This window comes from Phoca vitulina, unplaced genomic scaffold, assembly GCF_004348235.1.
Source record: "Phoca vitulina isolate PV1807 unplaced genomic scaffold, GSC_HSeal_1.0 scaffold55, whole genome shotgun sequence".
Classification (NCBI taxonomy): Eukaryota; Metazoa; Chordata; class Mammalia; order Carnivora; family Phocidae; genus Phoca; species Phoca vitulina.
This window is the reverse complement of record NW_022589758.1, coordinates 10,484,540-10,501,482: the sequence shown is the minus strand read 5'-3', so window position 1 is coordinate 10,501,482 and position 16,943 is coordinate 10,484,540. Positions and strand designations below refer to the sequence as shown.

The window sequence follows — 16,943 nt, the reverse complement described above, 5'->3', positions numbered from 1 at the left end:
GTAAGCAGAAATATAGTTCTTTATGCAAATTTTTTAAAACCCGAAGATTTCAAATTTCTCTTTCTTCAGCTTCATTATATTCCTCAGTGTTCTCCAACCTTATGCTATCCCTGAAAAACTTATTATTCTACCAGACCCCCTCAAAAAACAAGGGAAAAAAGAAAAAGAAAAGGAGTAAGGAAGCCAATATTTTATCCATTTCTGAGAAAATGCAGAGCGAGGGTTTGACAGCTGCATTATAATTTGTCAGAAAAAGAACCCTGACAAAAACATTTGTATAGCTTTAATTACTAATACATTTCTAACTCAGAGAAATTTACTTCTATTATGATGCATCTTTTCTTAGAAAACACAAAGCTGAAGAGAACACTCTAATCGACAGTCTATACAAAGTAGTTTCATCTTTGGGTACATTTGGGGGCAATGAAGCATTTCAAACTTCATTTCATAAAAGGCTAACAGTGACCTATAGTCGGATGATCAACTTTGCCTAATCAAGAGTGGTTTTGCAGAAGCAACAATTGCTCAAGCTCCCAACTTGAAAGCAAGAGGACTGGAAAACAAGTAAAAAGTGTGAATATTTGGCAATATTAAAATTAATTTAAATTTTGCTTTAAAGAAAAAAATTCTTCTATTTTCAGAATTGGGCAGGTTCATCAGACAGGAATATCTAAAATGATGGTACATTAAATACCTAAGGATTCAGGCTTTTCTAAATGGATGCTTTATAAATTAATGTGACCCTTTAAAAAAAAAAAAAACAGGCCTTAGTATCACAATTTCCAGTCTCAGATGCAAAGCTAAAGGATCAGCCATGACATTTATTATTTGAGGTACTTATGTATTTGAAAACTAGCTCTTAAATTAATCTAAGATTAGTAAGAATCTTATTTTTTTTCTTTTTCCTAGAGATTCATAAGAATCTTTACACACAAATGATATGGATGGGAACAAAGTCTCAGTCCATGGTCCACTATGAATCCCAGAATATTTAAGCTACAACACAGGAACACCTTAACAATTATGTTCCTAAAGAGGCTCTACAATGATTCAGGAACACAACACAAGGCACTTTCTAATAAGAATATGAAAGCAAAACAAAACAGACACAAGCCAACATCAACGAAACCAACTCTGTAGGGAGCTAAAATGTGAAGGTTCACCCTCACTGTGAGTTACAACTCCTAAGATGTATCTTACAGCAAGTACCTCTTACTGAGCAAATTTAGCTTTTGCTAAGTTTTAATCTACCTGAGAAATTCCACTCCAAATAAGTGAAAAGCATTAATATGTAACAACAACAATAACAAAAGAAGTTGTGTCCTTGGGCTTGGCAGAATCACAGATCTTCTCCATGTCATTAATACTCCAAGTTTTTACAGACAAACAAAAAAAGCAAAAATGAAAGCTGAACTCACTTTCCAGTTTCTTTAGCAAGATCACACCAATCTCTTCTAACTATATCTAACCCTTTCAGCTCCTGTTTGGTGGAGTAATTCCCATCCGACGTTGGCTCAACAACCAGAGCACCATACTTCTTTTTCTTCAGCAGTAGCAGAGACTTGAAAACACCATCAATGTCTATTTCAAGCAGTTTGTACAACTTGTTCACTTCACTTTTTACCTGTGAAAATTTCAAGCATTAATACTAGCTTCTCAAACATCTACCAGGGAGAAGATGAACATGCTACAAATTTCCAAGAGTTAATCTAAACAGAACTTGAATTCACACAAGATTAGAATGCATTTACTCAGGTGATATACAAAACAGTATTATGTTGAGTATGATGCAAAATCACGGAAAGAGCACAGGGACAAAAACAGATTGAAAAAAAAAAAACACAGTAATATAAATATATCATCCCATTCAACCAAAGGACAGAATTGGCAGGTCCGCCCCAGGAAATTTACAAAAATTATGAAATAGTCTTTTTGAATCTAAAAACTAAATGCTTATATACTTACTTCCAAACTACTGGATTAGAGATTAGATAGTCCAACAAGTAGACACATGGCTAGAAATAAGTAAAACTTTGACTATTAAAATAATGTCTAAGGGGCGCCTGGGTGGCTCAGTTGGTTGAGTGTCTGACTCTTGGTTTCGGCTCAGGTCATGATCTTAGGGTCGTGGGATGGAGCTCCATATCAGGCTCTGCACTCAGTGCAAGAGTGTGCTTGAGATTCTCTCTCTCTCTCTCCCCCCCCTTCTGCCCCTCCCAAGATTCATAAGAATCTTCACACTCTCAAATAAATAAATAATCTCTCAAAATAAAAATAATATCTCTCTCTCAAATAAATAAATAAAATCTTTGAAAAAATATCTAAGATCTCCCTGTACCTCCCAAAGCACCTTACATATAAGGAAATACCTATATTTTGAAGAAAAAATGACCAGTCACCTGTTCTTTATTGATAGGATCAAGGCACAGCCAATCACCTCTAGGGAAAATACACAGCTTTTTGAAGTCTAATATGAGGACAATAAGCCAGGCCTGTTCTCAGGTGAAGCCTACAGGTCATATTTCACACATATTAGTGGAGAAAGGCAGGAAGTTGTTACTTTGTAAGATGTTATCTTAGTTCTAGTTTATTGGGATAAGATCTTAACATAGCAAGTACTCAAGAAACACTTGCTAATTGTAAACTGCAATTAGGAAGCAACAAATGATTACTTTTAAATCATAAATGTGTGTACATGTATGTAGATAGGTGTTTATCCATATCAGCGTATAAAACCCATCTGAATACTACTAGAGATATATTTCTCCTCATGCATGATAATGTGATAAGTATAAATATGACCATATTTTATTTTTAAAAGATTTTATTTATTTATTTGGGGGGGAACAGCACGAGCGGGGGTGGGGGGTGGAGAAGGGGAGAGGGAGAGGGAGAAGCAGACTCCCCGCGGAGCAGAGAGCCTGACTCGGGGCTCGATCCCAGGACCCCCGGGATCATGACCTGAGCCCAAGGCAGATGCTTAATGACTGAGCCACCCAGGTGCTCCCATATTTTAAATTTAAATTTAATTTTTTTTTGCTTTCTTCTTTTATCAGAAAGTAGACACAGGGTATATCACAGGATGTGAAGCAGTGTGAACCCCCTGGCAAGACCCAGAACAGCAGCAGCCAGAGTCAAAGATACCACTGTAGCCAGGCTTAAGCCCAACATCACAGAAGTGTGAGAACATCACAGTCACCAGCCTTAGAAACAAGATGAAAACATCTCACACTGTTTTCAAAGTAAAAATGTATTTATCATTTAAGGAAAAAATACTCTTTTGAATTTTACCCTTAAAAACAAACAACTGGAGTAGAGGTTAAGAAAAATAAGAGGATGAGGAAATGAGAAGCACTGTTTATTATTTTCAGAAGCACACATGTACACATACATGAATTTATAAAGTTCCATGTTAAAAGAGAATTCACAAAAGTAGGTAAAACAGATAATTTCATCAAATTATCTCACCTTGTTCCCCAATTTATATACTTCTTCCAGATCAGTGCTGTTGGTGTTTATCATAATTGAATCTGTATCTCCATAAATAACTTCAAGATTCATCTAATAAAAAGCAAAAATTATAAAATTTAACAACAAAAACACAGTGATCATCATATACAATGAAACTCAAGATTTTCTATACTGCAGAAATTACAGGTTCTGTTGATTTTTCAAAAGTTTATGTTTATTCTTATCCATATTGTCAGAGGAGTACAATCAAAGATTAAGCTCCAATAAACGAGAAAGGAAAGTCACTGTCACATTAAGAAAATCTAGCTAATTTTCTTAAAACAAATAGCAGAGTGGCAGGGGAAATGTCTAGTTTTCAACTGAAACAAACTGTGGAACTGAATAATATAAAGGAGGATAAGAAACTAGGAAAGGGGGTGTCTATACTTATCCACTGTACCATTAAGCTTAGTGGTCATGGCAATTTATAAAGCAGAAACATAATGCGTTCTTAAAATTCAGGGGCACAAATCCATATGAAATTCTTCACAGTTTCAAACAGTATTCAGTAGAATATGAAGAATGCCAAAAAAAAAAAATCAATCATAACAAACAACACTAGAGCACATACAGTATAAAGGCCTGGAAGTAAACTCTAATTAGCACTGTTCCTAATTTGCTTGAAACACTCACATACAGGCTTCAAGCAGCGGCTAGATCATATCAGTGTTAGTAAAAGAAAAAAGCTATAATCCATTAGGAGGGATTATAAACGTAAACTAGGCATCCTAAGAAGCCATTTCCAGTCTGTTTGGGTTACAATTTTCCTTGAATACAAAAACGTCATGAGGTATGATATTTAAGAGTCATTGTATAATGAAAATGCTCAGCATTACCTTCTGTACCATCTCCTTTGTATGCATCAAAATCTAAATGAAAGAAAAAGTCAAGATTAATGCATTACATAGTTACAAAACCATAAACATAAGTACAAAGAGACAGATAATCCAATGACTGGTCATACATTTTAAAGCTCTTCATGGTTTTCTAACTACAACCCTCAAAATAACAGTAATATCAACATAATCTAAAAGTAAGTTGGCCTCTACATTGATCCTTAGCCAGAGATATGTAAGTAGCTCTACATAAATATCTATTTAAGATTTATGTAAAGATCTATTTTTAATAAACATGCATAATAAAAACATCCCTTTATTATATGGCAAAAAGGCAAACTCTTCTCATTACTAGTATTTAGAAATAACTGCATGGCTGAAAAACAAAAGCTTAACAGAGCATTTCAAATCTGGCAATTCTTACCCATGGTATTCAAAATCTTAACAAGTGAAAAAAATATATATGCAGTAGATTTAAATTTCTTCTCAAGACTGTAGATTTCCTGAAGGCAGAGAGTAGACCTTCACATATTCTCTGGAGCTAGCCCAGTGCCCAGTACAAAGGTGGGGCTCAATAAATATTCAGTGAATGGAGACAAACATCTAGATAATATGTGTAGACAGGACTGCCCCTAGACCCATATAGCCTGGAGACATGTATTACAGAGCCCTGTAAATCCTGAACTTAGATTATCTTTTACATCTACCCCTTACTTTCCACTTCCACTGCTTCCTCTCCTTTATTACAGTCTCCTCATTTTGTTCAGGCATTCGCTGTCCTATGTTCTCAGAGAAGAAAGCCCTTCCCTTGTCCTGGGGGTGGTGAGTGGTGGTGAATATGGATTAGGGCAATTGATGTTTTTTTTTTTTAAAGATTTACTTATGTATTTATTTGAGAAAGAGAGAGAGAGAGAACAAGCAGAGGGAAGAGGGAGAGGGAGAAGCAGGCTCCCCATGGAGCAGGGAGCCCGATGCGGGGCTTGTTCCCAGGACCCTGGGATCATGACCTGAGCCAAAGGCAGATGCTAACCAACTGAGCCACCCTAATCAATGGTTTTAATAGTGGCTGTAGACTGGAATCACCTGAGGAATCTTTAAAAAAAAAAATACCAATACCGGCCCCGGCAATTTTTTGAAAAAGCTCTCCAGATATTTATGTTGCAGGCAGGGCTAAGGACCAATGGCCCAAGACAATCATGACAATGCCATTCTGAAAACGGTTTTCAGTTGACAGTCTGTCCCCTTCCCAACTAGACCACAAGCTCCTGGAGGCCAGAGCACATGTTTGTGCCTAACTCCAGGCTTCACATGTGACAGGTGCTCAAAAGACCATTTGTTAGTTGACTGATGGGTCTTATAGTAATCCCAATTACTTTCCTGAAATTCAGTTAACTCCTAAAAAACATTCACTCTCCTCCACTTCATCTTCACTTTTAAACATCTCAATTGTAGGGAAATGCATTGTGGGAGACTATCTGACAATTCCTTCGGGAAGAGGGCAATAATGAGATCAACCAAGTTAATCACAGTGAGGACAGAACTACTCATCACAAGTCCTCCTCACCCTCCCCCCTTCCACCCCACCAGGCTTCACCTTCCTCATCACAACAGACAACTCCACAAGGTAACCATTACTAAGTAAAATACCTCAGACGCAGCCTGTCAACCTTTCACTGCAACTCAGCAATATGCAGGAACCAATTTCCTCTACTCTTCTTTCACACCATGAACGAAACCTTATGTCACCCTTGAGTGTACCTCCAATGTGTACTGGCAACAATCAGCTTTCAGATCTACCACCCGCCTCTATTCTCTCCCGCCACCAACTCACAACCATTTCCACACACAACCTGAGGGCTGCTACCAAAATGATTTTCTCTTTGACAGCAGAAACCTGGTGTTGGATCTTTTGCACAAAAATGGTAGAAAATGAAGCAAAACATAAAGACTATACTGCAACTGCTTTTTTCCACCTAATATTTTATCTTAGAGATTATTTCCTATCTACACACACAGAGCTGCCTTATTCTTTTTTAATGGCTATACAGTATTCCATTGTGTGAATCGATCATGATATATTTAACCAGTGTTATAGTAATAAACATGTAGGTTGTTTTTTTTTTTTTTTTTTTTTTTTTTTTTTTTTTTTAAAAGATTTTATTTATTTATTCGACAGAGAGAGACACAGCGAGAGAGGGAACACAAGCAGGGGGAGTGGGAGAGGGAGAAGCAGACTCCTCGCAGAGCAGGGAGCCCTATGCGGGGCTCGATCCCAGGACCCTGAGATCATGACCTGAGCCGAAGGCAGATGCTCAACCGACTGAGCCACCCAGGTGCCCCCATGTAGGTTGTTTCTGATCTTTGCCTTTAAAACCATACTTCAACAAATAATCCATATACATAAACTGCCAGTAAGTAACAAGATGAACTCCTATAAGAAGACTTATTGGGTTAAAGGTTATATGGGTTCAAATTTCTTACAAATATAGCCAAATAGCTCTCCACAGAGGTTATACCAATTTCTGAGGATAGTTTTATCACCATCTTTCCAGGTAGCTGATGACTATGCTCCATTTCAGGTTCAAGGTCCTCACCAGAGCGCGTAAACTCTTCAGTCCATTCTATAGGCGACAACCACAACCAGGCTGACCCTGACCTCTCACGCTTCTTCACTGAGCACTTCTACATGGTGGGTACCATAGTGCCCTGTCCAGACCAATGCTTACCCAAGTGTTAATGAGCAGGATCACCTGAAAGCCACCCTTGATTCAAACTGCTCACTGGGGAGGGCTCAGCTGTTAGATACCCTGTGGGCTAACAAATTGTTAGTATGTAGCAGAGGGCCTGGTGCACAGGAGCTATTAACGATTATTTGTAAAATGCTGAACGAATAATCCTAAAGAGTGGGCAGTATTACAAACCCCATTTTATAGATGAGTAAAATTAGGCCCTGTGATTTTACCCAAAATAACAGAACTAGTCAAGAGCTTGATCTAGAAGCTGGACCTTATGTCTCATTTTTTTTTCAGAATGTTTCAGTGCTTGTTAAAAAGCCCGTACCACATGACTATTCTGCAAGCCAATAGTCAAAAACTTATACTTCACAGGTATTTTCCCCATTAAGGAAATGCATTTTTAAAAGAAGTCACAGGTATCAAGAAAAGTCTACTGGACACATGGTACAGTGATTACAAGATGTCCGTTCATAAGTTCACTTCAAATTGACAAGCCTAATATTAAAGCTACCCATTCTGACAGAAAATCATTTTATAAGTGCCAACAGCTAGAAAACAGGGCTATAAAGGCTTGCTAAATTCATTAATAAGGCAGTCTGCAGTTATCTGATTTCACAGCAACACCTGCATATTTATCTACTCATTACCAATTGGATGATGGAATTTTTTCAAGCACATTTCAAAAATCTGCCAACTTCAAGTGTAAAAAAATAAACTTTGTGGTTAATTTTTCCCTTAACAAAGTACAGCTGTTGAGAATAATTGTTCAAGATCTTACCCTGTAATGTCAACTGCAGCAGAACAAAGAGTATTTAATTAGCAAATCTATCCAGTAATTCAACACCTATTATATAAAATGCCTTCGTGATTTTATTCAGGATAATTTGCTAAGAGGGTTATTACTGACATTCAGATGGAATTTAAAATTCCTACGCAAGTCGAGTCATAATAGCAGTAATGATCTCCCCAATCAGGAGATTCGGTGTCACACAAGGCTCTCTTGCAATGCAGCAGCCGATTTCCTGACTTCTTAATTCCTGGGCTCAGCTCAGTGAGAGCCCTTCGTGCCGATATTTCAGTCAGCAATACATCTTTAATGGGACTCTATTAAAATAACTAGAACAAAAATGACTTTTTTTTTTTGGTTAAAAAGAATGACAGCACTGCCATCATATCAATCATTGCAGGCTTTGCAGAACAGTGCCGTTAGGGGAAAAGAGGAGGGGGAAACAGGAAAGGAGTGGGGCTGGGGGTGGGGAGAGCAATAATTAAAATAATACGAAAAAGTGTTTTAACCCCAATCTGAGCCTCTGAAGGCTGGTGGAGGGTGGTGGGGACTAAAAGGAAATGTAAAGTGTATTTTAAAAAACTCTTTCCTAAAGAAAATAATGTATTCAGGAATACACCCACAATGAGGTTTACTAAGCAGAAAGAGCACGTTTCTGATGCCGGGTTTAACAGCGGCTGCGACCTAAGACCAACTTCTACTGACATGTATATTTACAGCTTCTCCTGCCAAGGCCAGGATAAAGCTGGGGTCCTTACTTTTTGTCATGACAGAATACAGGTGTCTGTCAATGCATTTAAAGGTTAGGAAATGGTTTTAAACACTATTATAGACTAAAACTGTGCTTATTAATACTAAATGAAAGCGAGAAAACACCAATTTTCCATGGTTAAAAAAAAAAGTTTCAAGCTCCTTTTCCAAAAGCACAGGTCTATTACAGTGACATCTACTAACAACAAGAAAGCCACTTTGATGATCTATGATGGCAGACGATGCGGATACTAAACACAACAGAAATCCTACAAGTTAAGAAAATGTTGGGTAAGGTCAAATCCTAAACAAATAATGCATCAACAGAATGACAACTGAAATCTCAATGGCTTTAGGATTCTTCTGTTACCAATGACATAAAATTAGAATTAAATTCAAAAGTTTTTTTTTTTTTAAATACATTAGCATAACAGGGGTAGCAAAATGAATGGTTCTGAAGGATAGGGAAGAGAAAAGTAGAAGAAATATAAATATTATGATATTTGGTAATCCAACCATTATCTAAGCTTTCCTAGTCCCAATTTCGGCAGTTTCCAAGCAGGACTCTGTGTTACTCAGTTCTCCCACTTGGCAAACATTTATTTCATCCTCATTACATTCGACTGCCTTTTTCTTATTTTCCTATCCCCTGTTATTCTTAGGTGTGTGTCTTCTCTATAAGATGTGCAAGGAGGATAGACTATGGATTTAATAAGCACCCTACTTTCGTCCTCTACCATTTAACATTCCTGTCTGGGTTCCTTACTGCCTTTAAACCTGAGTTTTACCTTCTTTAAAACTGGGGAAAAAGTACCACCCAGGTCCCTGAGATACGTGGGAATAAAAAGAACTCTATGCTGAAAATGCAGATAGCAAAGATAAAACATTATACAAATCTGAGTTTAAAGAAAAGTCAGGAGTCTGAAATATGAGTACTGGTTTAAACTGCCAATTAGTAGCTCAGTGATTTGCGAACCATCTGGGTTCCCTCTCTAGGTCTTAGCATCCTCATTTAAAAAATGAAGAGGCTGGGATTCCTCCCCAGATCTAAAAATCTAGAATCCAAGTTTGACATGTAGAAACACCTCTATCCTTCTATCTGGTTGTTTTGTCTTTCAACCACATTCATTTCTTTAGTATTAGGAAAAGGAGGCACTAATACGTCCAACAAAGACCATCAGCATTACAAGAATATATATCCGTATTCAAGGTTACTTTTCAAGAGCTATGTGGTTGTAAAATAACTAGAAATATGTAGGCTCTCACAAGTTGTCTGCATATAGCTTAATGCACTTAATATAAGTGAGTGGGTATATTTACCATACAGAAAACATTCGACACCCTCTGTTGAGATCTCCCCCTCCCCCAGGAGAATACATACACATCATCTACATATATACATCAGGATTTCTCAACCTCAGCACTATTGACATTTTAGGCCAGAGAACTTTCTGTCATGGGGGGCTGTCCCTGGCCTCTACCCACTAGATGCCAGTAGCATGCATGCACGCACATGGACTCTTCAGCTATGACAGCCAAAATGGTCTCCAGATATCGCCAAATGTTTCCTGAGGGACAAAACTGCCCCTGGTTGAGAATCAGTGATATACTGAGGACAGCATTTTCTTTCTCCAAGTGCATATTCCACTGTCTGTCCCATAAGAATTCCTTCTAAACCCCATCCATCTCCTCCAAACCCTCCCTGGCTCCAAACAGGATAAATGGCCCCTCCAAGAGCCTCAAACTAAAATAAAGGGCTGACTTCCTTTCTAATCCAATGAGCTAACAAGTCTCACATGAGATTCTTCCTGCCGACGTGTTCTCCCTCCTTCAAGTCCTCACCACTCAGTCTACCTGTCTCCAGCATCACTATTTCAAACCATTCTTCACACTTTGCCAGTGTTCTTTCTAAAACATACTCTTTGCAATGAAATTCAAATCCCTTAGCTTATATAGTTGAGGCCCACCATACCTTCGAATGCTTCCCACATGCACCCTTCAATCCAGCTTTCCTGAAATATTTTGATTTCAGTGAACAAGCCATGCTCTTTTCTTGCTTCTGTGCTTTTCACATGCTGTTTCCCCACAGTGGTCCAAAGTGTGGGTTCAGAAGTTAGGCTGTGTGATGGTTAGTTTTATGTGTCACCTGGGCTAGGCCAATGATATCCAGTTATTTGGTCAGACACCAGTCTAGATGGTGTTGTGAAGGTATTCTTGTTTTTGTTTTGACATGAGACCAATATTTAAGTCAGTAGACTTTGAGGAAAGCAGATTATCCTCATCATAATGTGGGTGGACCTCACCTAATCACTTGAAGGCCTTAAGAGAGAAAGGAATGAAGTCCCCCCCAAGGAAACTGCAGACTCATGTGCTATGTGTTTGAGTCTTCAGCCTGTTGACCAGCCCTCCTGAGATTTCAGTCTTGCCAGCCCCTAGAATCCCATGAGCCAATTCCTTAAAATCAATCAATCCATCAATCTCTCTCTTTCCACCTCCCCTCTATACACACACACCCCAAATTGGTTCTGTTTCTCTGGAGAACCCTGACTGATACAGACTACTAAGTTCAAAGTGTAACAGCACTGCTTACAAGCTGTGTGACCTCAGGCACACAATATAACCTCTCTGTGCCCCCAACACCTGACTGTAAAATAGAGATGATAACCACACCTTCCTTACAATAGGGCTGTGAACATTAAATGTAATACATGTAAATTCTTTTCTATAGTCCCTGGTACATAAGTGCTCATAAATGTTAGCTAGTATTATTACTTAACGTCTACTTATTTTACAAGGAACTTTACACCATCAGAACAACCTCCCTGGCCTTCCCAGCTAAATGGTATTAACGAATACATTAGTCTAATGTAGCCCTCAAAGTACTCTGTGTATACCAGAGCACATCACTCTATTACAAAGGTAAGTAAGACACTATAAGCAAATCATAAGCAGAGATCATGTCTTAGCTATTAAACCTGACACAATGCCTGGCACATAGGATTTACTGAATTACTTCAATAAACATATATTTTTTAAGTTCTGATAAAAGGAAGCAAACCCAAGTGGTCCAACATGAGAAGAGCAAAGTCCTAGACTGATAAGTGCACCTCCACAACCAAAGGACCCGAAAGCAGTTGCAGAAAGCGGCTATTAAACCCACACGCAGCATGCATTTAAAAGCTAGCTCTTTCCATGCAAGAAGCAAAGAGCGAATCAGTTTTAACCCCACCTTCAGGCACAATGCATGTTAGATAAACAAATATTCACTCAAGAGAAATGAATGTCTACCCCAGTGATAAAGGCCCATTAATTATAAACTTGACTGAAAGTGTAACTCTCCCATACGGCTCATTTCCAGATAAACTGATTTTGTTTTAAATCCATAATTCACAACCTAGACCTTCTGACAGCTCATGTGTAAAGAATATAAAACACGCTGAATAAACAAAGCTTTCTGATAGGTGTCTCCTCCCTAACAGATACACTGAGTGATATTTATGAGTATCTCTCAATTACTGCCCTAAAATGTGTCAAGGCTCTAATTTTGACTTAAAAACTTAAAATACTACAATCTCTGGCTTCTAATATGTTAAATGAGAAGTGAACTTCTCCCTTGTCTTCTAATTCCTTGCCCCGAAGATTTATCTTGTGCGTTTTTCTTAAAAATCCACCTTACATTTTGACTTTTAAAAAACTGTTTTCACCTTTAAAGAAATCTTCCTTTCACAACATTCTTACTCTCTATTCCTCCTCCACTCCAACCTCCAGCTCAGAAACTCACGTCCCCTGTGTTTCACTTGAACTTCTGGGCATTATTGCCATACTTGGCACAGGACCCTGGAGAGCTTGTAGAGCTGGCTTTAAAGCACCCTTGAGCCAAATCTACTCACCGACACAAGAGTTCAAGTATGTGCCTACACTCTTAAATACTAAATTTCCAAAAAATACCCAAACCCTAAGACACCAAGACTGAAACCAGAGCAGGAGATATTAACCTAAGGTCAAGAAATGTGAACATCCCTGAAACTGTAAGGAAAAATTTGAATGTGTGCCTATATGCATTTTTCTGGGAAGAAGGTCCACATATTACATCAGATTTGAAAGTGTGATTCATTTAAATATAAGTACCATTGAAGATCCTCCAATTAGCCATAAGAATCAAGCTTTCAGATTTCTCAGAATTCACATAATGTCCACAGGACTAGAAACACCCCCGCCCAAAGGTCTTTGCCTCTTGCTTTGGAGCTGCATATATTTTAGCCCCTACAGTGTTATTTCCCTCACAGAAAAACACGGACATGTCAGAAGGCTCAGATTTGGTTCCCTGATTGACTCCTTGCATAACTCATCTGGGGGGCTAATTAAGAGACGGCCAAACTATGTCCGCGCTTTAGTGAACATCGGTGCTCAGGCAAGTTTCACACACCCTGATTAAAATTGACTCAAAGTGTCTTACTTCAGTAATCACTTAGACGGAATGAATTTTACATTAGTGGGATCAAGCATGCACCAGGCCTCAGTGGAAATGAAAAGGGCTTATAGTAATAGGATTTATAAATCCACCCATTAGGTTAATGGCTAAATGATTTACATGTAACTTTCTCCCCCACTCCGCCTTCCCTCACCCTTTAACTCAGTAAAAACTATGCTTGGCATTTTCCACTGCAGTGCCATACACAAAGGAAATAGCCTTTCTATTTTGGGACATACTAATTTCTAATAATGGCTTGGGTAGCTACCATTAACTCTTTCAAAGCACAAATAATTGACTAATAAAATTAAGTATTCTATAAGGCCTGAAAGTGCTTAATTGATAATAATTGTCTATTTGAGAAGAAGGCGTCAGGCTGGCTATGCGTAGATAATGAAGTTGGGCAATTGTGAAGCACTGCAATCAAGATAATACTTACAGCTAAAAAGGACATTAGCATTTTCTAGAATCTGCAACATTTTCGTTATAACTGAGGTCATGGGAATATGTGACTAGAAAACTTTGAGCTCTCAGCCCCCATGAAAGGCAGATTTAACAGGTTGTCACTTGTCATGACTAAGTACCTGGCCTGAAGCTCAACCCTGGCGGAGCAGCTAGGTGGTGGTCTGGAGACAACGTGAAGCTGGAGTTACCAAGGGGTTACTGTCACCACTGTGATGGAAGCATTTTTGATTTCTGAAAGCTCCTTTTTAGGACCGGTGTGTGACAAGGTAGCCATGGGACAGTTCATCATTACTCTCTGCTTTAAGGGAGGTCAGGAGGGAGAACTTTTTAAACCCAACACCTTGGGGTGGGGGCGGGCAGACAACTCCCTAGCTCAGTATCAAGGATAAATACATTTTGTTCTATACTGACTGTACTTTTGATATGCTCTCCTAGAGCAAATTGTTATTTTTTTTATTTTTATTTTTTTTAGAAAATGCTGTCCTTTGCCCTCCCATTTATTAGAAGTTCAGAAAACAAATTCTAGGAACTAGCTATGATTAAAATATGGACGGTTCCTGCTTCAAAGAAAAATCTTACAGAAAGATGGTCTAGTTTTAGGGAAATGGAATTGTGTTCACCTGTCCAGAGACACAGGTGTCACAGACACATGTTCAGGCATGCCTCTAGAACAAATATATTTAAGGATCAATCAGATAATGCTTTCCCATTTATCCATCACTCTTCCTCCCAACCCATCACCTTCTGTTTTTTCTCCGGGAAGAATACAGAGAAATTCTACAACAGGTATCAAGTTGAGAAAAGTCATTTAGGATAGAGGTGCAGAATATGAAGAAGATAAAATATCAATACAAAGACTATACAGGATTGGCTCCTTAAGATTTAAAAAAATATAAACCTTTACTTTTGGACTTCATTGCACTGCTGCTGTCTAATCTGGCCAAGGCTCAAGAATTTGATATGAATTGTAGGAAGCACTGTAATTTTCCTTTCACTTAGAACCTCAAAAAGGAACTGATTCATTTACTCACCAAATATTTACTGAGTACTTCTCATGTGCGAGGTGAAACGGAACACAAAAGTAAATGATTGAGACACAATGTCTTCCCTCTATAGTGTATAACATCTAGTGGAGCAGAGAACCAAATATGCAACGGGAAAAACATATACATATATCCAGACACACACAGAGAATGGGGGCCCCTGCGGTGGGAATTAGAGAAAAGTTGATAGAAGCAGAATGTATATAAGGGGAAGGTGAGTTATAGGGAATAACAGACAAAGGAGGATGAAGAATGCTGGTGAGGATCCAAAGGACAAAGAGAAACTCTCAATGGTGATTAAACAACATTAAACTTTAAAAAAATTATAGGATTTTTTTTTTTTTTGCAACAAGAAAAAAATAAAAAGTATGGCTAAGGCTAGAATGCTCAGGGCAGTAGGGAGAAGGCAGGAGAGAGGCCCAACTGTGAAAGGTCTTGTAAGCCACATTAACAACTTTAAACTGGGGAGTGACACCATTGGATTAACAAGTTAAAGAGGTCTCTCTGACTATAAAACATGTGGAGAATACCTAGGAGCCGGGGGCGGGGGGGGGGGGGGGGAGGCAGCGTCCAGGGAGAAGTAATGAAGCTTACGTAGCACAACAGCTATTGCACTGGAGAGTCACAGGCATTTAGGAAGTAGAATCTATAGGACTCGGCAACTGGCTGGATTTGGGACACGAGGAAGAAGTAGAGGAGTCAAGTATGATACCAATGTTTCTGGCTTAACAACTGGGTCAACAGTGCTGTCACTCACTGAGACAAGGAATCCAGGAAGGGGAACAGGTTGGGGAGCAGAACCCTAAGGGCGGTTTTGGAAGTGATGAATATGCTATGCCTGTGGACATGTGAATGGAGAAGACAGGGAGGTAGATGGAGGCTAAGATGCTCAACGGAGGGGATGTGAGAAGTTTCAGGTGTAAGAAATCCAATGCTCTACAGAGATGCACAAGTGAATAAATCAAAGCAATGTGAGCATGCAGACAGAATCCATCGAAATGGACGGCAGAGCTCAACCAAGGGGCAGCACGAGAAAAGGGAGACAAGGCAAACCAGCAGCCAAACCACAGTAATGGTGCTCCATGGGACCCCCGATCGCTCATTCCTCCTCCAGCACCTTCCTTTCCCTTTCAGCTATCAGATCGCCATTCTTTCTGTCACAATTAGCAGGTGTCACACACACCAGTGGCCACTGGCAAATCTGATGCAGGCTGCCACAGACAGCCAGGCACCACACACTGACCTTTAACGAGACCGATCCCAACAGGTGGCTAGTGCCTAATACAAATAAGTGTATTAACCCTCCAAACAAGGTCAAAGAAGGGGGAGCACCTTATCCTTTTATGAGCAACCGCAACAGCCAAAGGCAGTGGCTCCCCTCCTGGAGGCGGTGATAGGTTCAACAGGAAGACTGAACATCAATCAGTTCACTCCATGAGAGCCTCCTATAGCTCCTGCATAGCCATCCTTTTCCTGCCTCTCTCCTGCATCTGGGAGGGGGCAGGCAGTTCTTTCTTTCTTAAGGCAAGTTTGGTGCCATTTGTGAAGCAGTTCTGATTCATACTTGTCCAAATGAAAAAAAAGGACCTATGGAGGAGGGGTTCCTCTCAGTTTCCGAATAACATTCTTCACACCCTTTGAGAGAAACTAAGTCATAAGTGATTAAATTAATTGCCTTTGTTGCTAATTTTGTTATGATAACATCAAATGTCTCACAGTTCTCACAGACCTTTGACCTCAGAGCAAGCTACTGTTTTGACAGAACAGACAGCTGTAGCTCAGGGGGTGGGAGGAGGCCTGCACAACCTCCTGAAAGAAAACCGCCTAGATCGGGGCCCAGAAATGCCCCTGGGCGGTCAGCAGCTGGGAGTCCTGTGCCGTGCAGCAGGACCCCATGTGCCGATCCACAGCCTTTCTCCCCGACTTGTCCCTACCGAAAAACATCTTTCTTTCTCCTGAAGACAAGCTCCTCTGCTCCCACCCTCTTAAACCTTGTGACTGCGAATGGCACGGCTAAGGCCAGCCACACATCATTGGCATGCCGGTACCCAGATAAAGAATCCAAGCCGTAGATCAGATTCCTGTCAGCTGCAAAAGAGCTGGCACTTCAGCTGCTCCTCATTCTTTATTTTTAAAAGGCAAGATGGGCTCAAGGGCATGGCGGCCTGTCACACAAGAAGAGGCTAAAGATTAAAACAGATAAAACCAAAACCCCTGAGGGGTGCACAGACTCACAGGAGACTGCGAACTGAATAAGGGCTTTAGAAAAGTGCCTACGGCACTTTACACACCAGTTAGGAGTGTGTTTCTCTCAGTGACGGGGGGGGGGGGGGGGGGGGGGGGGGG

General features: G+C 39.6%; 1 protein-coding gene across 2 annotated transcripts in view; it reads right to left on the bottom strand.

The window, feature by feature from the left end:
* Positions 1-16,943, bottom strand: part of POLA1 (DNA polymerase alpha 1, catalytic subunit) — a 289,862-nt gene that overhangs the window by 170,784 nt on the left and 102,135 nt on the right. For both annotated transcript variants that reach the window (XM_032389511.1, XM_032389510.1), the window contains 3 exons: positions 4,347-4,379; positions 3,469-3,561; positions 1,419-1,624 (listed from right to left, as the gene is read on the bottom strand). In XM_032389511.1, coding sequence (XP_032245402.1) covers positions 1,419-1,624; positions 3,469-3,561; positions 4,347-4,379 — 332 coding nt within the window. The remainder of the gene's footprint in view (positions 1-1,418; positions 1,625-3,468; positions 3,562-4,346; positions 4,380-16,943) is intronic.